The sequence below is a fragment of the Thermochaetoides thermophila genome (genome assembly GCF_000221225.1).
Source record: "Thermochaetoides thermophila DSM 1495 unplaced genomic scaffold scf7180000011820, whole genome shotgun sequence".
Lineage (NCBI taxonomy): Eukaryota > Fungi > Ascomycota > Sordariomycetes > Sordariales > Chaetomiaceae > Thermochaetoides > Thermochaetoides thermophila.
In genome coordinates this window covers 2,417,024-2,441,785 of record NW_006383036.1, presented here as the reverse complement: position 1 = coordinate 2,441,785, position 24,762 = coordinate 2,417,024, and the positions used below count along the sequence as shown (strand labels likewise).

General features: G+C 54.3%; 7 protein-coding genes across 7 annotated transcripts; 2 read left to right on the top strand and 5 right to left on the bottom strand.

Annotated features, from left to right (window-relative positions):
• Positions 1-9: 9 nt before the first annotated feature.
• Positions 10-273, top strand: CTHT_0056590 (uncharacterized protein; the record flags this gene model as incomplete). Its single annotated transcript, XM_006695919.1, has 1 exon — positions 10-273. The coding sequence occupies one exon, from the start codon at positions 10-12 to the stop codon at positions 271-273; it is 264 nt and encodes an 87-aa protein (XP_006695982.1).
• A 408-nt stretch (positions 274-681) lies between these two features.
• Positions 682-2,861, bottom strand: CTHT_0056580 (trehalase-like protein; the record flags this gene model as incomplete). The annotated part of the gene is made up of 2 exons (XM_006695918.1): positions 682-2,629; positions 2,680-2,861. 2 exons carry the CDS (start codon positions 2,859-2,861, stop codon positions 682-684), a joined length of 2,130 nt encoding a protein of 709 aa, XP_006695981.1.
• Positions 2,862-4,209: 1,348 nt separating this feature from the next.
• Positions 4,210-5,607, bottom strand: CTHT_0056570 (threonine aldolase-like protein; the record flags this gene model as incomplete). The annotated part of the gene is made up of 3 exons (XM_006695917.1): positions 4,210-5,071; positions 5,135-5,393; positions 5,469-5,607. The coding sequence occupies 3 exons, from the start codon at positions 5,605-5,607 to the stop codon at positions 4,210-4,212; spliced, it is 1,260 nt and encodes a 419-aa protein (XP_006695980.1).
• A 1,237-nt stretch (positions 5,608-6,844) lies between these two features.
• Positions 6,845-9,766, bottom strand: CTHT_0056560 (uncharacterized protein; the record flags this gene model as incomplete). The annotated part of the gene is made up of 6 exons (XM_006695916.1): positions 6,845-8,594; positions 8,661-8,751; positions 8,806-9,240; positions 9,324-9,417; positions 9,480-9,661; positions 9,727-9,766. 6 exons carry the CDS (start codon positions 9,764-9,766, stop codon positions 6,845-6,847), a joined length of 2,592 nt encoding a protein of 863 aa, XP_006695979.1.
• A 5,679-nt stretch (positions 9,767-15,445) lies between these two features.
• On the bottom strand, positions 15,446-19,219 carry CTHT_0056550 (uncharacterized protein; the record flags this gene model as incomplete). The annotated part of the gene is made up of 1 exon (XM_006695915.1): positions 15,446-19,219. The coding sequence occupies one exon, from the start codon at positions 19,217-19,219 to the stop codon at positions 15,446-15,448; it is 3,774 nt and encodes a 1,257-aa protein (XP_006695978.1).
• Positions 19,220-20,042: 823 nt separating this feature from the next.
• Positions 20,043-21,082, bottom strand: CTHT_0056540 (oligosaccharyltransferase subunit-like protein; the record flags this gene model as incomplete). Its single annotated transcript, XM_006695914.1, has 4 exons — positions 20,043-20,285; positions 20,347-20,634; positions 20,691-20,877; positions 20,946-21,082. 4 exons carry the CDS (start codon positions 21,080-21,082, stop codon positions 20,043-20,045), a joined length of 855 nt encoding a protein of 284 aa, XP_006695977.1.
• Positions 21,083-23,999: 2,917 nt separating this feature from the next.
• Positions 24,000-24,760, top strand: CTHT_0056530 (uncharacterized protein; the record flags this gene model as incomplete). The annotated part of the gene is made up of 3 exons (XM_006695913.1): positions 24,000-24,099; positions 24,188-24,276; positions 24,347-24,760. 3 exons carry the CDS (start codon positions 24,000-24,002, stop codon positions 24,758-24,760), a joined length of 603 nt encoding a protein of 200 aa, XP_006695976.1.
• Positions 24,761-24,762: the final 2 nt, after the last annotated feature.

The window sequence follows — 24,762 nt, the reverse complement described above, 5'->3', positions numbered from 1 at the left end:
GCGACAGCGATGGTGGCGACTGCGACACGAAGCAAAGGCGGGAGGGGGCCTGCAGTGCAGACGGAAAAGGAGCAAGAGCAAGAGCAAGAGCAAGAGCAGGAGCAGGAGCAGGAGCAGGAGCAGGAGCAGGAGCAGGAGCAAGAGCAGATGGGAAAGGGAGAAACGAAGAAGGAAAAGAAGAAGGACAAGAAAAAGAGGGAGCCGGAACTTCCGGCTGTGGAGGAGTTGCCCAAGCGGAGGAGGGGACGGCCGCCGAGGAGGTACTTGGAATGATTCTGTTTTTAGTGTGTGTAATGGATCAGGAGCTTATATGGGGAGTTATTAGGAGAGTTTTTTTTTCCAGGGAGGTTATTTGATTTCTGGCATTGGGTTTATTTGAGGGGTGCTGGCGTTACTGGTTATGAGAAGCCTTACAGGAGGTATTTAGGACTGTACAGTGCTTGAGGATTTAGGCTGGCGTTAGCTTGATTATAGCGTCTACGTACTTAGATTATCATCAGACACATATTTTTTTCAAAAAAAAAAAGAGTCCATGATTCAGAGCGAAGTGATAAATGTCATAAAGCGCAAAAAGTCATCATCCATTACAAGTACAAGCCGAAACCAGCCCTTTGGCCCAAAGAAAAACAACAGAATAAGTCTAATATTATGTCCTAACAATACCATTCCATATCACATCCCTTACTCCTCATTACTTCTTACTTTTCTCCCTCTCCCAAACTTCTTTACCCACTTAGCATCCCACTTATCCAGCTCAACCGCACTCCTCGGCTCCCTCCCCTTCGCAATCCGTCCCTTTTCCCCCAAAGCCGCATGCCTCTTCCTCCTTCCCTCAGGTCTCTTCCCTCCCCATTCATCCCACTGGAAGTCACAAACCGGCCTCTTCAACTCCAGCTCCCCCATAAATCCCGTCCCAAACCGCTCCACAACCCAAATTAACACCCCATTTGTCCACCCAAACCCCTCCACAACCTCATATTCACCCCCGCCGCCCGCCACACTCGTCTTGTCATCCGAATACTTCTCGAACATAACGCCCTGCTTATCCTCGCTCAGCCCTTCGATCCGAGGCGTCTCGGAGGTCGATCCGCCTGTGGCCCACCACGTGCAGAATGTCGAGTCGAGGTATCGTTGGGCTAGGCGAAGAGCGAGTTGTCGCACAGCGAGGTAGGATGGGTCCGAGGGACCAAAGGTTGCCGGTGTGGAGAGCAGCGCGGAGATGAGAATGTGTTGGAGGGGCGGCCAGACGTTGGGCTCGTCCCATTGTTGGCCCGATAGATAGTTGGATGCTGGGACAGCTCCAGGGTTCAGGTTGAGTAGATGTGTGACGCGGGAGAACGCATTCAGCACGGCGAGGGGGTTGTTTTTGAGATGGATGGGGGCTGCGCCCGTCCAGAAGGGGTAGAGCTGGGCCGGGGTGAACAGCACCTGTTGATGCTTGCGGGATTGGACGCCCTGTTGTTCTTCGGGGGTTGTGTCGTCATCGACGGGGGAGAAGATGTGCTGGCTGGAGGAGGTCAGATTGTAGTCGAAGTAGGACCAGTGTGTGTGGTTCCACATGAGCGTATACATTGCCTCGGAGCGGGCGCGGGCTAGGGAGGCGAAGTGTTCTGCGCCTGTGGCATTGCCGGTCTGGTGCAGGAACTCAGAGAGGATGATTTCGTTCTGGTAGAGTATTGAGTTCAGGTCGACGGGGACTAGTTCGCGCACGTTGAGCGAGCGCAGGGGGAAGTAGACGTCGCGCGCTGCGTCAGAGGGGGTACGCAGCCAGCGAGAGGAGTAATCCCATCCCGACTCGGCACCACTGGCAAGATTGGCGTAGAGCGTGGCCTTCTCGACATCAGTAAGTGGCTTGTGCACGGGGTAGATGATGCCGCTGTTGGCATAGTACGACTCGTTGTTCGCCGTGATCCAGTCCTCCCTAAAGGACTCGGGCCTTGGCTGGTTGTTGTTGACCGCATAACGATGCAGCGTGTACGTCTTGCCATTCGGCGCAGGGACCTCAACGCTGCGGTTCGTCGTCCAAAAAGTATACTCCCTCAGCAGCAGTGGCACAGCCCGATCCAGCAAAGACGTATCATTTGTGTAGTCGACGTACGTCTTAACCATGAGCGTCAGTAACGGCGGCTGCGACCTGTTGAGATAATACACCCTAGCTCCATTCGGCACAAACCCGATAGTCTCCACCAGATCCAAAAAGTTCTCGATAATATTCCTCGCAATTTGGACGAAGCTGCCGCCCGTACGCAGCAGGCCCTCAATGATCCAGTATGAATCCCAATAATACGGCTCACGAAATCTGCCTCCCGCCACGACGAAGGTCCGGTTCACAGGGATGAAGCTGTTGGCGCAAGTGCTGCAGTTGCCTGCACCTGGCCCGGCATATCGGCGGGTTAGATCTGGCCAGATGTCGATTACTTTGCCTGTGAACTCGCGAATGACGGGGTCAGAGACCTTGGTGAGGAAAGTTGGCTCCGTCGTGAGCTCGGACCGAGGAACCTCTTCGAGTTCTCCGCCTGCTGGGGCGAAGTACTCGGCAAGGAAAGCTTGGAGTTCTGAAGAGTTGGATAGGGGATGGGGCAAAGACTGGAAGGCGGCGAGCACTTCTTCGAGGGGCTTAATCGTCGGCCTGGAGGAGGTTAAGATGTGTTACTTGGGCTGTTTGAGAACGCGGCTTACATGTCGACAAAGGTTTTCGAGTCAACAAACGGCCGCGCGAGTTCAATGGCTTTAAGGACTTCACCATAACAATACAGGGGCGAGTCGCACGGAGCGATGACAGAGCCATTGATGTAGATGGCCGCAGCGAGCGGCAGGACGACAAGGCTTAAGGTCGTTCGCAACGAGAGTCGTCGCATCATGGTCTGGCTGCTTCTGGGATTCTTGATGATTCTAACCAGAGCGTGTATGTTTTCTCAGACGAAAGGCCACGATGAGTGAAGGATACCAAGAAGCGAGGGAAGCATGCCGCTCAAATATACACGGGATGGAATGCTGCGACCAAACAAGGGGATGGATGGACGGGACCGTTGCGGCGGGACGGGATGTCGCGTTGGTGTTGTAAACAAGGAATTATGGCAATTTACATTTTAGGCAGGAGAGAGATGGAAGTTGGAGAAGAAGATTGGATGAGGAGAAATGAGGAGAAGCTCTCCGCACTGCCCTGCCGGGTTCAAGGTATCTTGAGCAGCAGGGTAGGGCGATCGCAACCGGGCTGAGCGCGTACGGGTCGGTGAAGTCATTGGCAGAGAGGGGATATGATCGCTGCTGCCGCTCTCAAGGGATCAGATACAAAAAAAAAAAAACTAGACTAACAAAAAACCAAACGAAAACACAGCCTGGTAGCCCAGGGCCCAAGTCCATCAAAAGCCATTGGCGAATCTTTTTCACCAAACCTTTTTGCCCTGCTCTTTACTCGGGCCTACTTCTTGCCAGCGTCGTCCTGGCATTTGTCAAACTCCGACAGTGATCAAGAGAGAAGCTTGGAAATAATAGGTAACATTGCATCTCCCCCGCACCAACAATGGACCGAGTTAGAATGAATTGTCCGGCATAGGCCCGGACGGAGCGCATAGTGCCGACTTATACGGCGGGGATGGGTTACTAGAATGTGTCTTATTGGTCTGACGTCACCAGGACTCACCAGGATGTGTTGCGTTCACCGAATCCCAGACCTTGCAGATTGCCGGAGCAGTCATGAGAGTGTCCAAGCGAGCTAGAAATTTGCTTGCTCGTGAGCGTCTCTATCATCTACCTAAATAAACTCTTCTGTTATTAGAAATAACCCTATTCCCGTGCCCACTCTCCCCTTCCCCCCTTCCCCCTATAAACCATTACTTTTCACAGAGTCTTCTCTTTTCATGAAAGTCTGTTAACGCAACAATGCATGGCACTTCGATCGGGCGATTCGCCAAGCCATCGGCCCTTCTCGGCTAGCCAATGGCTCCCTTGCAACAGCGGCTGGTGGCTGCGCAGGTGCCGGTGTAACTTTTGGAATAGCCTGCCATCTCGCTTCGCCGATGGGGACATGGCTTTGCCCACTGCACGCCCGGCGAAACCTTTGCCGTCGGCCATTGGTAACAGCAGGCTTCGGCGTTACGCTGCGTAGTGAATTAGACTGTTTTCTGAGCCTTAGACTGGCTTTAGCCGTACCAATTATTCTGTGGGTTAGATGGCAATCGATGCTATGATGCAAGACGGACTCCTTCGCTAATGTGTCCGGTAAGGGGATGCCTGACCTTGAGCATCGCTCTCTTGCCCTTGGTAAGGGGACTTTGAGCCGCTCGACTCGTCGACTTCCTTTGTCCTCTCTTCGAAGACCCTCTTAAAGATTTTCTGCAGTCTCGGCACAACATGATGTCGATTCTGCCAGATTTGATAATGCAGCACCAATCTCCCATCCCACATCTTCAACCCCTCCTGCTGCCCCAGCTCAGCAAACCTCTCATCTGAGCACCCAGCAGACTTCAGATCCAGCCAGACCATATTGGTATGCACCGGATAGACCAGCCTACCCCCTAACGTCGTCCACATTCCCGCCACCTGCTTCGCCAGCTCATGCACATTCTTCAGCAAGCCCCCTTCACCATTCGGCCCCTTCCCAAACGTCTCCTCCACCGCCACTCTCGCCGCAGCCGTGAGCACTCCAGGTTGCCTTAGGCCGCCGCCAATAGCCTTGCGCATCCATCTGGCATGGGCAATCGTCTCTTTAGAGCCGACCAAAATACTCCCGACTGGTGCGCCCAGTCCCTTGGAGAAGCAGAGACTGACCGTGTCAAAGCACGCTGCGTAGTCGACCAGGCTGCCCGCACCAGCAGCAACTGCTTCCCACAGGCGGGCGCCGTCGCAGTGCAGCTTGAGGCCGTGCTGGCGGGCAAAGGATGAGATTCTCTGGGCTTCGGAGAGAGGGAGGATCATGCCATTGAGGGTATTTTCCAGGGAGATGACGCGGGTTGGACAGGAGTGGATGTCGTTGGAGAGGGTGATGGAGGCTTGAATGTCTTGGAGGGTGAGATGGATGCCGTTGGAGGGGGTGACCGTCTGGAGGGTAGCCCCTGTAAGGCTGGAGACTCTGGAGGGCAAAGTCAGTGATGCTTTCTTTGTTGGGGGGGGGCATACCGAAAGGTAGGCTCACCCTCCGGCCTCGTAGTTAGCAATATGTGCCCGGGAATCACAGAGCACGCCGTGAGGGGGCTGAGTTAGCAATGACCTCAAAGCCAGCTGGTTGCCCATGGTACCCGAGAGCACAAAGAGGGCATCCTCTTTGCCGGTCAGGTTAGCACAGAAGGCCTCCAGGTTGTTGGTAGTCGGGTCCTCGCGGAAGACGTCGTCCAGCAGGGAGCACGACTGAATAGCGGCCAACATTGAGGGGGTTGGCGTGGTCATGGTGTCGCCTACGCTGACGTCAGTGCCCACTGAACTACACTTCTGCTTGCCCGCACCCCGATGCTTGCTCAATGCTCACTCACTCCTCAAGTCGATGCCGCCTGCGCCGTAGCTACCGACCCAGGTCATCATGGTCTTTGCTGCTGCAGACTCGGATCGCGTATTCTGGCTCCCGGACGCAGACGGCGCTCGGGCAATGGCCGACGAGCTAAAGCATGCCATTTTGCTCACCGTCGTCGGCGTCATCGAGCTTGCCGTCGTCCGGGCGAGCCCGGGTTTGATTATTTTCTGTCCATGATGTGTTGCGAGTCTTGTAAAGAGTGAACCCTGAGATAGCCTCAGGGTGGCTCTGTGCATGCTCTTACCACCAGTTATTGACCACATTGCATAATCCCCCGTCTTATCAAAATCGCTGGATTTGGGGATATCAACGCGAGGTGCGAGCAAATCGGGAGGAGAAGCAGGCTCGCTTTCACTGCTTCCCGTCTTGGCTGCCGATTTCTATCGGCACCGGTGAGCTCCACTACTGCCGAGATCCCGTAGGCTGCCTAAAAAAAAATGGGGCAGATTGCGGGGCACTCGACGGCAGGTGGGGTCCTGATTGGTCCGTAGGAGAGGAAGCGTCCTTCAATGGCCTACCCTGGAAGTGTCCCAGCGGAACCAAACAAACGACTATATTTAACTACGCCCGCTCTCCCCACGTGGCCTGGCAACAGCACAAAGACTCGCCGTGTCCCTGGGATTTCGATATCTCAAACCATTGTATACTCTATGCGAAGTATCATACGAGAATTCTCCAAGATCGCCATGGCACCGCATTGAAGCAGCTGAAAGTCACTTGGCTTAGCTAAGAAGTTTGAAAGAGCTGAAGGGAGTTGCCATTGGAAGCTTCTCCGCCCCTGAACGTGCCAATCGCGGCCCATCTCCTCTGCCTCAAGGGCCCTCCCCCGACTGCTTTCGGACAGACTTGGACACTTGCGCGAACATCGTTCGATCGGCAGCCACCAAGCAGGACTGGTGCTCGGCTCCGGCCCGTCAGCAGACGGTCTTCCGAGGAGGGGGAATGATGAAAATAAACTCTTCAACTTACTCAGCAACACACAGCGGTATATTGAGAAGCCATCGTGCGATCAGAACAATTTTCTGGAATAGATTGGATCCTGTTAGGGTTTTATTACGCTAGTTCGATATGTATAAACGCCCGGGTATCTTCCCGATCCCAAATGACGACCCCGCGAACGATTCTGATGCCGCTTCGCCTTCTCGTTCGTCCCATATTCAACCCTAGGTATAAACCGCCAGAAGAACCCATTTCAACCAGCGACTGAAGAAACAGTCATGAGAGATAAAGGAGATAAAAGGACACAACACACTTGACCAACAACTTCTTCCGATACCCGATACCCTTCCTCAACGCTATGAGCGAGCAGATACAAGTCACAAGAGATATCAACTTCACTTAATTCACCGAACTCGCCCTCCTCCCTTCCCTCTCCGGCATACTTCCCTGTCCCCACGCCATGTGCTGTCCCAACTGGAAACCATGCCACTCCCCAAAGGCATGCTCCAGCCCAGTCGCCGAATTTCCATGATGAAACACATGTTGTCCATGTTGTGTCGCAGCAGCAGCAGCAGCGGCGGCGGCGGCGGCGGCGGCGGCGGCAGCGGCAGCAGCCCCCAACTCATTCGTCCCCACAACCAACGGGGGATGCCATCCAGGCTGATTAAATGGCGACAAGCTCGGATCATGAGGGCTTATGGGAGAGTTGACGTAGTGATGGAAGTCGGCAGCGATGAATTCAGATGGCGGGCTGAAGCCTGCTGTAGTGGGGGCGACAAAGACGTCAGCTGTTGTTGGCATGGTTGTTGCTGTTGCTGCTGCTGTTGTTATTGTTGTTGTTGCTGGGAGAAAGTTGTTTGCTGCCGCTGCGGTGGCAGCGGCTGAAGCTGCGTATATCGCGGCGAGGGAGTCTTGGTGGTGTTGCTGATGATGATGGATGTAGTGAGGGGGGGAGGTTACTGGGGTTGCGTCTGTCATTGGGCGGGAGGGGGGTGAGCCCCCGTGGTGACGGGCGTGTTGGTGATGTTGGTGGCGGCAGTGAGCAGGGGAAGCAGGAATTCCCTGCTGCGGCTGTTGCCGCTGCTGGGGTTCGGTCTTGACACTGGACCCCCTTGTGCTCTCGGCAACCGACACTGCTGAGCTATCGCTTGGAGACCGGCCATGACGATGATGGTGTTGTTGAGGATGATGAGCCTCTGGCATAGTTGTCGCAACAACGATCGTCCCGGGGCTCTGTGGACTACTCTGAGGGTGCATCCTCCCACTATACGGCGACATCTGCACAACCTGGTCCCCTGCCACAACCGGCATGATCACCTCCAACGTCCTCCTACGTTTTGGCACTCCAATAGCAGACTGCTCCAGTGGGCTAAGAGGCAGCCTGGCGATCAACCTCTGCAAGATTTTGCTCAGAATCCCCGCTCTCCGCGACACTTTCCTCAGAGCCTGCAGCTCGCACCGCGCACGCTCAATTACCCTCACAACAACATCTCTCTGCGGCAAATTACACGCATCGTCGTGCAGAACGGCAGTGCATAGCGTCGTTGCGCCATCAAAGACGCACAGCACGGCGCTCTCGCAGCGAGTGTTGGTCAGGTGCCGCGCGTCGAGGAAGGCGAAGGCTTGGTGGAGCATGTCGAGGGCGGTTTGCACGCCGACTGCCCTCAATGTTGATTCGAGGGTTGGGGTCATGGGCATGGGCTTGGTCATTGACGAGGGGCGGACTGATTTCTGACGGAGAAAGGGTCTGAGATGGCTGAAGAGTAGCACGTGCCCTACTAAGTGGAGGTATCGCCGCTGGAAGGCGATGAAACGGAATTCGTTGGTGTCCCAACGTGTGTCGGGCGAGGTGAGGGAGTATTCTGGGGGAAGCGTCTGAAACCAGTGGTGTACAATGCTGCGGATGCGGCTGGCTGTTTCGGCTTGTTGATGCCCGTGAGTTTCTCCGCCCTCTTTTGAGTCGGAGGGTGAGAGTCGCGGTAGGGCCGCCGAGATGTCGAGGCACAGCCTGTACTGAAGGAACATGTGATGGAAGGGAGATGGCTGGTCGGGGTGCTCGGGCGTCTTCTCGAGAGCGAGAGATGCGGAAGCGATCTCGCAGTTGGTTTGGTCGATTAGGAGGGGTCGGGAGAGCATTGAGGCGAGAGTACTGGGGAAAGTGGTCAGCAGTTGCTCTGATAAGTGGCAACCTAGACTGGACGAGTGAAGCACTTACAAGTCCCAGACGTACAGGATGACCCACATTCGGCGGCGCATCTCGCGCTCGAAATCGCCCATCCCGGCCGAGACGGAGTCTTGGTGCAGTCCTGCGCCAGTTAGCACCCCATCCCCCTGCAAGCCGCATCTCAGGGGTTACATACCTATCTCATTAGCCGCCCTAACCGCCCGTCCCAGCGCATGCCATGCCTCCGTCCATCTCTCCTCCGACTTGTACCAGCTTACGGCCAGAAACAGCTGCTGCACGTTCACCAACCCTCCCTTGCCGGGCCCGATGCTGGCCGACAGCCTCTCAGCCGCCGCATGGAGCTTCGCTGCATACGTCACGACGTCGGTCTTCAGCTCGGATTCTAACCTTGTCCGGACGTCGTCGTTGGCGATGAACTGCAAGGAGCAGGCGCAGACGCGGAGGATGAGAGTTGTGAATGAGAGGGACGAAGTTGATGAGCTAGTCCTGACCTTGGAGTCCTCGCGCTCGCGGTTGTTCCACCAAGCCGCGTACTGCGACCGGAAGGCCGGCGGATAGAGGGCGTAGTAAAAGTGGTTGGCTGTGTCGAGGAAGTTGTCGATGAGGAGGTCTGGATAGGGTAAGTTTCTCGTTCTGGACTACCTGTCTTTTCCCAAGGATGGGCGGCCCAGTTAGGAAGAAGAAGGGACATACCTGCATAGCGCTTGTCGGGAATCGCGCTTAGCGCCTGTCGAAGCTCTTCTGGCTCCCCAATGTCATCGTCATCCTCTGCAGCGAGATGTCGGCGCTGGTTGCTCGATGTCAGTCACTACAGCCCTCCCTTTCCATTGTCGTGTTATAACTCCTTACCCTCGGACTCTCCTGCCCCAGCACCAAGTGGTGGTGGTGGTTCAAATACCCCAGACCGCCCAGGGCCCCGCTGATGTCGCTTTCCGAAACATCATCGTCGCCGTCGTCACCATCCTCATCAGACGGACTCCACTTGCCGTCAGAGCTCTCGAGGCTGCGTTTCCTGGAAGTCCTTATCCACGCTGGGTGTTGGTACCTCTTATTTGAGGAGTTGATCCTGGAGGATATCAAGCGATATATAACTTACCTCGTCTGTGTGTGCTCAGCAACAGCACGTTCCCGCTCATCTTTGCCAGCACCCCGTGCGACAAACTGGCACCGATGGGAGACACCGCGCTTCTGGCAGTGATTGCATGGAAAGAGACGGTTGCACTGAACGTTGCTCGATATTAGTTTGACCCTTTTCTTTTTTTTTTTTTTCCCTCAGATATGATGACAACGATCATGGGAACACAAAACCCAGCCCATATGAGATGCGACCGGACACAAACTGGATCGTTTGTAACCTGACTGTGTGACCTTGGCTGAGGCTATTTGCTCAAACCTTGTTCCATGAGCATGATAACTTGTTTTAATCTCTTTACCTTTTGCTTGCGCCTTTGACACTCAAGACAGGACACACGAGAAGTGATGACGTTTGTTGTTGTCGTTGACGGTGTCGTCCCTGTTGCCGCGGCTGCCGCCCCGGCGTTTGTTTTTGCTGCTGTGTTCATTATGGCTGTTGACTTGTGTAAGGAGATGACGCGTTTCGGGTCCTTGCCGCCGTCGGCCCCGAGACGGGACGGTGATGGTCGTGGCCGTTGTGGACAAAAAGGAGATGAGGAAGATACTGATGATGGGCGTGGATATTGTTGTTCTACAACAGTGAAGGGGATTGCCGAGGGGAAATGGCGGAGGACGGCTGTTGAACCACCCATCTGTTGTGCGAGGGTGCAAACAACAAGGAGAGAGGAGATCAGGTAAGGGAAATCTGAGGTATTGGGATTGGTACAAGAGAGACAGACAGACAGCAGAGTGAGGGAGAGAGGGACAGAGAGAGAAAGTGAGAGAAAGTGAGAGAAAGAGAGAGAGAGAGAGAGAGAGAAAGGGTTGCGCGATGACAGCTGTGCTTGTTCTGTGTGGTTGGCGTATGTGTGGTATGTGTCTCGGCAAGTGGTTTGCTGTGTGCTTGTCAAAAGCGCGCTGCGTCTAGTCTTCTCTACCGCTACCGCCGCTATTGCGCTGGAGGAAAGGAGGGGTCTCACTCGAGTCTGGCCGAGTCAAGTCCGCGTCTGCGCTTTGCGTCTCTAAGACTCGATTGTTTTGCCGCCACTGGTTCGCTGCGAGATCTCGAGACTTCTTGTATCACCACAAACCCCGGATCTCTCTCAAGGCAGATCGGGAGATCCAGACTGCGCTTGAAAATCTCAGCCTTATTGCGGCTCACCGACCTTTTTGCTTCGCCGTCTAAAGGCGCACATCAAACTGCAAACTCGATTACGATCCCACCAACACACGCTGATACACAACACGCATACATCCAGATTGGTATTCTAGACTGGATGGCCATTGATCAGGCAGCCTCATTTATCGATTCGATCAACCAACGCGCGCCAACCGATTGATCGTATCGCCGAACACACGTCTTGGTATCGAGATGTCCCTGGGGGTTGAGGCTTGCCCGAGATGACGCCGTTCTTCTCGGCCAACGAGGGCTGTTTTGGATAAGTCTCCTTCTTCCCTGGACTACGGGATCTACTAGTGCCTCTAGACGGGAAGGGAGGACAATCCTCGACCGTTGATGACTGACGGGGGTCAAGTTGATGATCGACGAAAATGAAAACGTATCCAAACTGATATACTACTCTGTCTTTCATGTCGTGTTTTCAATGATGAGGAAGAGCATGCATGTGTGTATACTGTACTGTGGTGAACGCCTATACTATCGCATTGGTTTGAGACCGAGATATGCCCTTCATATCTTGTTGTTATGGAAGCTCAATCAGAGCCCTCACTTTTTGCTCGGATACACTTAACTTCAATCTTCTTAAGCTCACAAGATTGCAGACGCCAAGACACATGGAATACATACCTATACAGTGTATCTTGCACAGCCCATACTTCCTACACGGACCGAGCCGCAAGTTCAAGGGGGGAAAGAGGGGCAGATGAACGGTTTGGGAAGAGAACCAACCCAATGCGGGGTGTGCTGAGCCTTGCGGACTCTGGGAGTTGCCTCTTCTCTGCTCTTTTCACGTCTCATTCCATACCACTGACCTCTCCAGACAAGGCAGATTCTAGGGTTTGGGTCATACATGGCACTTACCGAGGTCCCCGATCCGGGGAATGCGGGAGAGGGAAGAGTGATCGGCGAAGAGGCTGAGGCCATGCGCACTGGGCTGGGGTAGACACATTCAACTGTTGAGATCGAGGCCAACAGCAGCCCTCCTCGGCGGATGTTGACCCGGGCTGTTCTGTGGAAGATGGGGATGCTTGATTGGATGGGCCCGACGCGGACGATGTTCCGTGGCCCGGTGCAGGGCCAATCTAAACTCCGGAGATACTGTGCCAAGGGGGACATGTGATAGGTAGTTTTTGATATATCAGAATTTTTATACTTCTTTGTGTTGGTTGAGGATGCCTGGAGAGGAAGGGGGGTTGGCTCGGTGATCGATTGCAGCGCGTTGTGGGCACAACTTTGCTGCTGTCGCTCGCGGCAGGCAAGCCAAGCGTGCAGATTGTCTTTATCAATCTGATTATGGATGCGATTGATCGGATATGGGGGGGCTTGGAGTATTCAGAAATGAGGATATTGAAAACAGCGTGATGAGAAATGATCCTCACAAGAATCATGCGGTGACCCTTATGCCTTTTACCATGTAATCGCCACTCTTTACCCACTCATTCCTGACTTCATCAGTCTATTTTTGCGCTCACTAAAACCCATCGCCTCGTGTTCGTCTCTCTAGCTCTCCACAGCCGAATCCTTCCGTGCCCATAAGGATCACAGTGTCCGTTCCCAACTCTGCTACCCTCCATCCAATAGAGTTGAACGTGAAGCGTTTCTTGAGTATGCCAATCATAGATCCCTTACATCATGAGATCCCCTCTTCCTGCTCCTCCCTCCCTTCCCCGATCCGTGACAAGACGAATTGTCTGCTTGTCCCCATCCAGCCTGGTAACTTGAACCTCGATTTATTTGGCAAAGGAAAGACACATCCCTTCCTCGGATCCGAACGCTTGGGACGAGCTGGCCAGTTAGAGAGCGTTATTCTTTGCCCTTGGGCTTCGAGGCCAGGGATATTCTGCGTCTTTTTTGACCTCAGTCACTGCGATGTTGACAGTGTTGATCATTTCTTATTCTGAGTACCATCCTTGGCCTGGTCTCCCCCCCACAAAATCATGCAGAGTCTCGTGCAGATTCTGTTTCTGTTGCCTGCCGGGCAGATCATGTTCACTCTCTTTGCCTCACCGCGGCTGTTGATTATCTAAGATGACATAAGCGCGCGCTTCAATACAACAGACAAGACAATCGGGTCGTTGCTGGCAGAGTATCATAGCATCCGAGTAAAAAATTCTGATCGCCGCAGCCTCATGTGCCCAGCAACAACCCACCACTCTTGTCAAGCCAGTCAGGGGTTTTGATTAAGAAGCTGTTTGGGAAGGTGTTTGTTTCATTTCAATAGCCCTCTCGGGGAGCGTGTGACCCTGGGGCTAAAGATCCGGACTGTGGCTGCAGCAAGGCGTCCAGGCTCGCCGATGACTTGATGGGAAGGCTTGATTGCGGCTTGACGGGGAGATCAACCGCCAGATGAGGGAGGTTTTACCTTAGGTTATCCGCATGCAAGATCGACATGGGGGTTCTCAGTACTAACACGGACTAGGAAGGCTGATATCAGAATCAGGGTTTGAAGACAGATAGGTCTGCTCTCTCTTCAGGGAACTTTCTTTGACACACTTCACTGTTGATGATAATACACACCAGCCATTTGGAACTTCATATAGTGAATAACTGAGTAGAATTGGGCTGAGCAGCTATTGTAGGCTCATCGCTGGCTTGATGAGCATCTTGCCAACCAATGTCTCGGATAATGCACCAGGAAGTACCATCATCAGCTCTGGGCGAAGAGCCTCCTCAGCTAGCAAGCATGTTTCCGAGCCATGTATACTTACGCATAGATTGAAATATCCATATATCGACAATGATCAGCCTTCTATTTTGCTGGACTTTTAGTCTTTCAGCCATCTCGATCCACTTATATCACCGTTATACTCACATCTGGCCCTAAAACATCAGAATAGCACCGAGATGTCTCAGCCTTCCCTAGTCTCATGGCAATTGACACAGTACCTAGCAGGCCTTAGCCCTTCTTGAAATCTTGACTCTAGGGCTGAAATAAAAGCCGCAGGCGTGGAATCGCACTGCTCCCCCCAAACCAGAAGGAGGAGGAGGGTGGAGGGGCGGACTCTTCTAGAACAAACTCACCTGACCGCCTCTTTTTGCTTCGGCCCTACCAAAGAACAAACAAGCAACAAAGATGATCTTGTCAAGTTGCATGCTTAAGCATTTAACAACCGATGAATGTCTCAGTTAAACAGCTTACTTGCATTTACATCCTATGGTTTTACATGCTTGGTGTTTACCCGGAAGAGGCCTGCTTATCAGAGATGAACTTGAAAATCTAGATATACAGATCAAACATAAATCAGACATGTCTAACCTTAGTCTTCCCTCATGAGCAGTAAGAAAACCTAGGCATCTGGCATGTGGGTGTGATGTACCACCCGGAACTATCCACAAAACTTGTCATCACGACAATGGCACATTTTTGATAGCGTTCATGCAATGCAAATGCATGCGCAAGCAAGCACACCTAGACAAGAACCTCTTCTGGGAAAAGGACCTTTTTGTGGCTTTGTTGTTGATGGCAAGAATACCCACACTACGTTTTGGGTACATATTAGTTTGTTTCTCTTTATCACATGGTTCATAGGCAAGGGGGTGTTTTTATGTGTTTCATGCCTTGTTAGGCTGTTGGTGTTAGATGGGTTGACTATTGTCCTTGTAAGCCTATCATCCATGCCTATACTCTTTTCTCTCTGTGATTCGGGGATGGAGACATGATATAGCTATGCAGTTAGCAAATTTAGAATCTTTTGTTCCAAGCCTGCGGTTGGTGATTAATATGTGCTGTCTAGGCATAATGACTTTACATAAGGCACTCCAAAACTCCAATGGGGATAATCTGTACTTTGCTCACGGTGTCCTTAACAATGAGTGTTCGAAAGAGTGAACATAGAAAAAAAAGGGAATATAAAGAGAATGAAATACGAAAGAAAGAAGAAAAGAGTCTAAGGTTGCGTGGCTGTACATTTACCCTCGTCCGGATTGCTTATTTGGCCCCTGGGGAAGAGGTAGAAAAGGGTCGGATAACTTAATGAGAAGGCTTGAGTATGGAAGAAACTATAGGAATGACAAGGTGAACAGGCAAAAACCACACGAATCACTGTCTCACCACCCCATCCTCAAGGCCACAGGCAACACTCATTAATTCCTTGAATTCCATCTCCAACATAGGTAGGTAGGTAGACAACCAAACACAAAAGTCATGCAATCCTATACACTACCAGGTACAGGAAGCAACAGTACTCAGTAACACTCATGAATAGCCTCAACAGTTAGAGAATGTAGTGATGAAAAAAAAACAACAAAAAAAACCTAAAACACCAGACATGCACATGTCCATACACCCAGTGAGGTAGACCCAACACGCAGCCCAGCTAAAAGCCCAGACCCGACCAGACCCGACCCGACCAGACCAGACCAGACCCACACCTACTCCTAACAAAGTGGATGTTTATAGTTCCCCATCACGCAGCCATATGTCCAAATCCTACCATTCCATTCATCATCCATCCATTCCTGAAGAGAAAATAGTAACTCAACACCAAAAGGAACCAACAATCCCAACAATCGACTCACTCAATTAGCTTCCTCCCAGACCTCTTTTCCCTTCCTCTCCTCCTCCTCCCCCTCCCTCCTCCTCCTCCTCCTCCTCAGCAGCCTTTACACCCCCCAACCAACTCAACACAGTAACTTCAACCTCATCTCGTCTCATCTCCTGCCCGGCCTCCCTCTGCCCCTCCAGCACATCATACAACCGATACAAATGACCACTCTTGGCCTCCAGTTCGGCCTGCAGTCTCTGAATATCCCCCATCAGCTTTCTTCGCTCACGCATCCCCACAGCCTTGTCCATGGCAAAATACTTTTCGTTGAGGGACCGCAAGCGCATTTGCAGATGGTCAATCTCGTCGCGGGTTTCCTTGATGAGGACGGCGAGGGCTTCGCCGGGGGGCATAGACGGACGGATGGTGGGTTGGTCTTCTGGGAGGGGGACGGGGCGGTTGGGGGTTTGGGGGACCGTATTGGTAATAACGCTGTTCGCGTTGTTGAGGGCTGAGGGAGGAATGGGTTTGGACGCGGTGACGGTTTTCTTGCCGCGGGAGATATCTTCTGCTGTCAGGAGCGGCTCAGCGGGTTTGGAGCCGTCAGGGACGGAGATAGCCGCATTCGGGACGGCGGCGATGCGCAGGCAGATGTTGCAGTTTGTGGAGTTGTGCTTGCAAAGGCTGTCCAGCACCTGTTTGACATCCCGGTTTTGCTGCATCTTCCCCGGCGTTCGTTGCCTGTTCAACTCGATAATACTCGCGTCTGAGTGCCTCCTTACGCGCTCCCTGTTCGCCGGCCGGGGCGTGTTATCCCCCTCACTATCGGAGACCACGCCCGAGGCAGTGGCCCTGCGCGCGCGTCGCGGCGTCGATGCCGCGTCCAGCCCGGCAGAGAACGGATCGTCCTGGTCTTCGTGACCAACGATGCTCATAGCAGACTTGACGCTGAAGCGGGCGGCGTCGTCATCGTTGAACTGGCTCTGGGATGGCTTCTTAAGAATACCCGTTAGCTTGCCGCCCTTGGGGGTCCGTGATTGTGCGCGGGGGGTCCGACTATCTGATTTACTCCGGCCGCGGGCGGCCCGGGGTGTCTGCTGGGCGCTGCGGATCCGGCCGCTCTCTTCCATATCGACGGCGTACATGTTATCGCGCTGTTGCTGCGCAATCAACTCCTCATACGTCTTGCGCAGCTTGGCGATCTCGACCTCGATGGCGTCGGCATCGTCGTGGCTACGGGTTGCGAGCTGGGCCAGGCGGTCGAGTGTGTCTTCCTCTTCATAGGCGCCGTTCTTCTCGCCGCCGTCATACTGATGATGAAGATGATGAAGATGATGATGATGATGATGGTGGTGGTGGTGGTCGGGGTCAATTTCGTCATGCCGTTCCTGCCTAGGGGAGATGATACGGGCGACCTTGGCAGGCGTCTTGCTGCCGCCGAGGAACTCGCGCTCGGCGATCTCGTTGATGCGGCTGGTGAGCTCCTTGACCTTACGGACGGCAGCCTCTCTACGGTCTGCCTCCCTAGAGTCCAGCTTGCGAGCATCCTCATAGTCGATGTGATGCTCAACCATGCCGTTAACATGCTTACCGGAGTCACGATGCTCCTTCATCCGCTGCCTCTGATCCAGGAGGTGATCATGCAGATCCTCCTGCTCGGCACGCAGACGATGGATCTCCTCGACCAGCTTCTCATTCTCGGCCGCCAAGTCTTGATTCTGCTGGCGTAGAAGCCGGATCTTGCTCTCCTTGGTATCGATGTCCACCTCCCTCTGCTGCAGCTTCAGCGTCTGCATCTCGACTTTCTTCTTAAGCTCCTCGACCTCGGCCTCGAGCTCAGCGTTCAGCTCAAGCACGGCTTCGTCTCCATTCAAGCCCTGCATGGTATCGATCATGTCGTCACGGGTTTTGATGCCCTTCCTCAGATCGGCAATATGCTGGTCGCGTGCAGCCACCTGGGCCTGGAGCTTCTTGGTCTGCTGGTAGTAGTCCTCATTCTGGCGCTCCATCATGGCATTTTCGTGCGACAATTCGCGCTTCTCCTTCTGCAGGGCCTCATACTTCTGACAGACGGAGGCGAGCTCGTCGCGGGCGGCTGCCAGGTCCTTCTGGATGCCGCTCAGCTCGCGACGCAGGCTCTCGTTCTCCTTCATTAACGCCTTGTTTTTCTCAGCTAAAGCATCCCTCTGCTCACGAAGCTTCGCGTTCTCGACGCTCAGCTCGGCATTCTTCAGCTCCAACGCCTCCTTGTCCTGCATCAACTGCAGTGAGGCATCACGGTCCTTCTGCGACGCGTCGAGCTCGGCCTGTAGCTTGGCAGCCTTCTCCCTTGCCATCTGCGCCTGACGCAGGGCCTCATCCCTCTCAGCGACCAGCGCAGTATTATGAATATCATTAACCCCGACCTGCCGATGCGTCTGCTCCAGCCGTTCCCTCAACTCGGCAATCTGCGCCTGCAGCGCCTGATACTCCGGCCCGACACCAACGGCCCCCGAGCCACCACCAGCACTACCACCAGCGCTCCTCCGGAACGAGGTATCCGACTCGGAGCCGATGGCACTGTCCGAAGGCTTCCGACCCTTATACCTCTTGAGCTCAGCCTGGAGGAGATTAACCTCTCTCTGCAGGCGTTCCGCCTCGCGCTGTAGCATCGCGTCGTGGTCGTGCAGCTCGCGCACCTCCTCCTGGAGCTTATCCATGGAGACGAAGATCTGCTCGTCCTCGGGTGAGATGCCGACTCCTGGTAAATCGGCGTGGGCGGCCTGCGAGTGGCGCACGATGCCGTTGGGGCCGCCGGACTTGCTGGACCTCACAAAGACTGGAACGCCGTTCTTCATGGTGCTAAACCTAAGAGTACCGGAGGTCCAGTCGGGGAGATGGCGGAATGCGGGGAGATAGAAGGATTGGCTCATCGGGCTGGGGCCGGTCTGGTCTGTCGCAGAATCCGTCTGATGGCTGGAGGGGGGGGCAGGGGTTTCGAGAGGAGGGGGGTAATGATGTAGGACTTCTCTCAACGAAGATGCCCGGCGTGGGGTGCTACTATCACGTCGCTCGACGCGGATCTTGGTCGCGATGGTCTGCAGCTTGCTCTTGCCGAGATCAGGAGACTCGGGCTCTGTGTACACAAATCGGGAGCGGCGAGCACTGGATGGCGGCCTGCTGGGCGAGTTAGACAGCACGCTCGACACGTCGGTCTCGGTCTCGGCGCGGGCCTGCATGCTGGCGTGCATACTACGCCGCCGGAGCTCAAGCACCTTGTCGATACTATTCGCATCCGACTGGCCTGCGACCGACCCAGACGACCCCGGGGGAACATTCTCCTTTCCCCGGTCTCGATCTCGATCTGAGCCGGACCGGGCAGGCTCTTCTGTGCTGGCGGTCGTCGCGCTGGTGTGGCTGCTGGACGGTTTGTTATTGTTATTGTTATTATTATTGTTGTTGTTGGCCTCTTTGGAGACGAGACCGCTCCACTCGGGAAAGGTACGGGCAATGACTGATGTATTCAGCATGTCGTCGGGATGGTTGTTCCTAGCAGCAGAAGACGAAGCAAAGCGGCTGGAACGGGCTTGTCGCCTCGCGGGGGCCTGAACCTCCTCGTCTGGGTTGAAGGAGAAGTTGGACAGGCTGACGACGTCCTCGGTGGTGGTGCTGACGGTATCGTGCGAGCCAGTGGTCGAGGGCGGAGAGCTGAACGGGTGATTGTACATGCGATGCTGGAGCATTTCTTTTCTAAGCCTAGAGATATGCTTAGGTTTGCTACTTGCGGCGGTCGTGACGCCACGGCTGCCTGCTCTATTGCTGTTGATGTCCATGTTGGGGAGGGGGCGCTGCGCGTCGAGCGCGAGCTAGAAAGTGGGCGCTGGGGGCGCTGGGACGGATGTAATGGGAGTAGGCGCAACAGGATTGAGAGGAAAGAAAAAGAAAGGGAAAAAAAAAAGCACGCGATCGCGGCTGCGACTCGGGTCTGCGGACGAGTCCAATGGATCGCTATTGGCCAGAGCGACTCACAAAAATTCAATTCAAAACTGCGCTTGATGTTGGAAAGTTGTTTCAATGTCGTGGCGCATCGCGGGGTCTGGCAGTCGCGATGTCGTCGGTTATTTTCTTTTTTTTTTTCTTGCAGAGTCAGTGTCGAGTGTCGGTGACAGTGAACAGCGACAGGGAACGCGATCTGTCAGCGGGACCCATCCATTTGTTTACAATTTCCAGCACGACGACATGGGTGTAAGTGGGGCTAAAGGCTGAGGTGGGGCAACCTGTAGGAATTTTGTGATTTCTGATTGGTCAACTCTGGGACTGACTGCGGGGCAGCACAGCGTAGTGCTCTGTTGATTGCTCCGTTCGCGGGAGAGACTCAGTGAAGCGCGAATTAACGACATCCGCGTCAGTTGGCCCAGGAACGGCGGGAACCCTGCTCCGGATCAATCAATTGGATGAGGCTGGAATCCCTTGAGCCGATGGAAAGACAGCTGGATACGTATCTGATATACGTGCCCACGGATACCCTAGTCTATTTTGACCAAATCGCCCTCTGCCCAATGTCACTGCGCCAGTGGCACCCTTTAGAGATGGATACAAACACAAAACACATCGTGAGCCCGAAGATATATAGGAATCTAAGAAAACTGCCAGCTCTCAGTAGCGATCCCCCGCAAGCCTCCTGCTCTGTACCTCGCCCAACGCCTTGGTCCCGCTGAGCACGGTAACCACGGCAACGGCCGCGATGACCGGCAGCGTTTGGAACAGGTTCCAGCTGGTGTAGTACATGAAGAAAACGCCCTCCATGGCCACGATCGAGCCGAAGAAGACTGCATGCGAGACTGGGGCCGCGCTGAGGGCCTTCGGGAGATGCTTGATGTTTGCGCCGAGGAAGAGCCACTGTTTGTCGTCAGCATCACACTCTAACCGGTTCGCTTGCACTCCAAGTCAGGACACTTACGCTGATCAACAGCACCGGCAAGCACGCAATTACGGCCAGCGCAAAGAAGATAGATACCACCTTAGGCGGGCTCTTTGGGTCGGGGTTGAACTTGTGGAAGATGAGGGGCTTCTTGCCGTAACGCACTGGCGCTTCCCTGGTCGGCGGCGGCAGGTTCGGGTCCAACTCAACCTTGATCTCGAAGACTTGTCCGTTGTATCCCTGCGCTGAGCCAAATGAAGCCAGCACAATGGATGCCTTAAGAGGTTCTTCGGCGGCGAGCAGCTGGACGGGGAGGTCTTTCTGGGTCTGTGGTCGTCAGCATACGTCCTTCTTAGCAGATATTGTCCCGGAGACAGCCATACGATCTGAACCGTAGCCTTCCCGCTCTCCTTCACCGTCAGAGGGAACGGCGCTTCAACCCCAAGGTTCGACTCCTGCAGCAGGAGGAAAGCCTGGTGCGGTCGCTTGCCGATGCCATTGTCCTTTGCCGTCAGGCTGAGCTTCAGAGTGTCGGTAGCGCCGAGGGTCACAGGCTTCGCAAGAGGAGTCCTGGCATTAATCCTGCTATCGGTAAGCCTTTTGTACCATCAATAATTGATCCAAAATGTCATCCATACCTCTCCTTGATAACCTCACCCGCCTTCTTGGGCACAACCTGAATTACACCCTCATCAAACCCCCAAGAAGTGGCAGCCTGCGCAGCGCCCGCGCACAGCAGCAGGAGCGCCGAGGCAACCGAATGTGTGAGCCGCATTGTGGCGTTTTTATGATGCGAATGGTTGCCCACGGTGGGACGAGGGGTGCCGGGTGGACAACAAGGTTGGTGATGTTGCCCGCTCTGGCTGTTGGCGTTGCTTCGGCTTCAATGGACACTTGTTCGCTGGGAGCTCCGGCGATGCAATGTATGCACTAGTGACGCTGCCGAGAGCTCTGGCCAGTTCGGGGTGTGGCGCTAGCCGTATTTGGTTAGTTGCTTGGCACCTGATCTTGGCATTCTGGCTCTTGGCATGGGTGAGATTTTGGTCTGATTTGATCTTTTGATTCCCCCCCCAGACCTTCATGAAGTCAAGGTACACCTGGTGTTTTCTACACCAGGTTCTATCATTGAGAAGATCTACCGTTCTCTCACAGAAAGCAAATGAAACTGCTAGATTTCGATGAGAGCGGCCTACTAACAGTAAAGGAAATACGTGTCCGGTGAAACAGTCCGTGCGAACGCCATCCCAACGAAGGCTTTATATTCGGCTCCATGGTACCAGGGCAGAGAGGGCAGACACAGGTTACTTAAGCCTTAACTTTGAGCATAACGACTCATTTCCAAAAAGGTCATGACTAGCAAGAATGTTATATGTGGAGATTTTCATATCATAAAAGCTTTAGATACTTGCACGTACAAATCTGGCTACCCGACCAGCTAGAGAGCATTTCGAGATCTAGTCCAGCGAGCAACAACAATGCTGAAGGAATCAAGACGAAGTTAACCGTCAGCTTTCGACCGTAACATTCCCCCGCCTTCAACACCACTTATATTCGCCGAGGAGCCAACCCAACATCATGACCATGCGGGGTGGTGAAGTCAGTTTGGGCGACCCGAGACAAGCGGGTCCCTGCTCTTATTCACGGCTTACCGGACTTCCGGCAAACACACATTGGCAGCCAGCAAGCGAAGCATGCAGAATCTGCCAAACATCAAACGGCTGCAACATAATCCGGCAGCTGGGCACGGTCGAGCAAAACCAATAAGGAAAAGAAAACGTGAGAGTCAAACCCGTCAGTCAGCCAAGGCTATGAGCCGGTGGTCAATACGAGTTGAGCGGCGTGGGCAGAGAGAAACAAAGCCGCGGGGTTCCAGGCTGCTCGTGTTGTTGTGATGTAACACTACCACCGGCCACGAAAACAAGCCTTGCATGGAAGGAATATCTGGCTATTCTGCTTGACTCTGAGTCGGCACTGCTTGAGAGTCTCGTGACTCGATTCCCCTCATCAGGATACCCAAGCAGACGGGAATCTTTTCCCTTTCTTCAGAGGGCCCAGCGTCATCCGAACCACAGCAATTTGCTATGCCTCAGAAAAGTTCAGCTCTCATCTGGCACAGCTGCAACTGCAAACTGGCGTCGGGGAATTTTCATTGGTGCCGTGTGATGCATTACGTATTCCTTTGAGGCGTGTCCAGCCATTCGAGTGATTGATTAACCACAAGGCGGAGAACAAGAATATCTTCAAGCCTTCAGGGTTGGCTTGACTGACGAAGCTGTTGCACAAAAACATCGGATGAGCTCGTGGGGAGCTTCAGTATTGTGTTGTCAAGCTTTTGGAGCTCAGTTCCCTCAGGCTTGCCTGGTGGGACCGCTCAGATGAGTCTCCAGCTTCCAAGCGGACCGGTCTTTTTGCTTTTCTCGAACCTTCACATTTGCCCACTCCATCCGCTAGCATTAGCGTTGCAGATGCTGAGATGATAAACTCCGCCTTATGATGCTGCCGGCTGCTGCAACTCCGCCAGGCAAAACTAATGGCAGATTGATCATACCCGTAAGATGTTGCAGTTTCAGCTAGACTCATGATCCGACCTCCTGGAAAAGAAAAAACACTGCAGCCGTGCCGTTGAAATGCTTGGACCGCGGATCGGCGATCCACCTTGTTGGGATGTATCTCCCGGGCAAGCTCTCACAGGCGTGACGCTCCCATCACTCTCGTCTTTGCGCCACGGCAAGGACGGGGAGAAATGGAAGGCAACTTGCTTGAATGCTAGAAAGCAGCTGGGAACCTGGAACCCCAGACAGCCAAGCCTCCAAAGCCGCTGAAAAACCAGGGATGGACAGCTTGGAAGTCCTGTCAGCCAACCAGCTTGCGGCGCCTTTATTGCCTGACGTTAAGCTCGACCAGGACACCAACACCGATTCAGTAACTCCACTGCATGCCCCCGGGCGCCCGGTGGGAAGCTTGGCCCGCCGCCCGGGGGGCACCCCTGGCAATCCCTTTTTTTTACAATCATGCCCGGTGCTCGAGTTGCTCGCGTTTTTTTCCCTCGCTCTTCTCATTCTCCAGGTTCTCGGTTTCCCGGCCTTGTCTCCTCCAGAGCCGCGAGCTGTCGTTCGCTTTTTAATCCTCTGAACATTCTTACTCTCGTTTGGTGTTATACCTCTTGTTGCCTCTGAGCCTGCTAATAGGCACTGTATTGCGTGATTGGGTAATCATAATCCGCCGGCAAACAAAAACACATCCGCATCGCCTGTTCCGAGACCCCGTCAGGTGTGTAAGTCATGACCTCCCCCTTCCCCCCCCCCCGGGGGGAGACTGGACTGCTGGACCGTGAGGTGGATGGACCGCCAGCCAGGCGGTCTGCCGTGTGTTGATCCACTGTTTGCCGGCAATCGGCTGGCTGGCATGGTCCGTTTTGTCTCTGGGGCAACCTCTGCTGCTGGGGGAGGAGGCTGGCATTCCATCTTTCCTTCCGCTCCATGCCCTTCTCCAGCCCTGAGACTCTGACTCCGTTTCCTTACGAGTCCACAATCAACTGACAACTCTCCGCCAGTCTCTCTGTACATAGATCGGTCGCTTCGGCAGACGGCATCACTAGAACGCTATCGAACTACTCTTACCACCTGCTCACCTAACCTACTTGCTTACTTACTTACTTACCTACCTAACTGCACGATCGCTTAATAATCACCATGGTCTCGTTCAAGACGACTTTTCTGGCGCTCGCCAGCGCTGCCGCGGTCGCAGCTGACTACTGGATTGACCCTGATTCGGTCAGCATGTCGGAGAGGAGTACGTTTGGACCATTGCTACTTCTGTTGCTGGCTTGCAAGCTGCACGTATCCGCTGGAGAGGGGAAAGACGCTGACTGGCGACACAGAGGCGTGGTGCAACGACCAGCGTACCAACTGCCCCATCATCTGCCTGCAGACCACTGTCGGCTCGCCAATTGACAACTCGTGCGATCCGGTACGTCACGGCCCTTCTCATATACAGGCACCAACCTTCCTACGGAAAAGATGGCTGACCTCCCCACCAGGAAACCCTCACCTACGGCTGCGTCTGCAGCGACGGCCGGCAGCCCAACATGTCGGAGTACACGCTGACGCTCCCCTACCACGTCTGCATGCGCTGGGGCGACCAGTGCGTCGAGGCGTGCGGCTCCAACAACCTGTGCGCGGCCGACTGTCGCGAGAAGCACCCGTGCGGCGCGCAGTCGCCCAAGCGCGTCAACGCCACGAGCACCACCACCTCCGCCTCGGCTACGGCCACCTCTACCGCGGATGCCGGCCAAGTCTTTGACGGCTTCGGCGACGGCTCCTCGGGCGACGGCGAGGATGACGAGGATGCGGCCGGCCAGAAGGGCGGCGCTGGTATGCTCCGGTTTGGTGACTCGTATGGTGTCGCGCTTGTGGCGGCGGGGTTGTTTGCTGGATTTGTGGGCTTCCTCTGAAA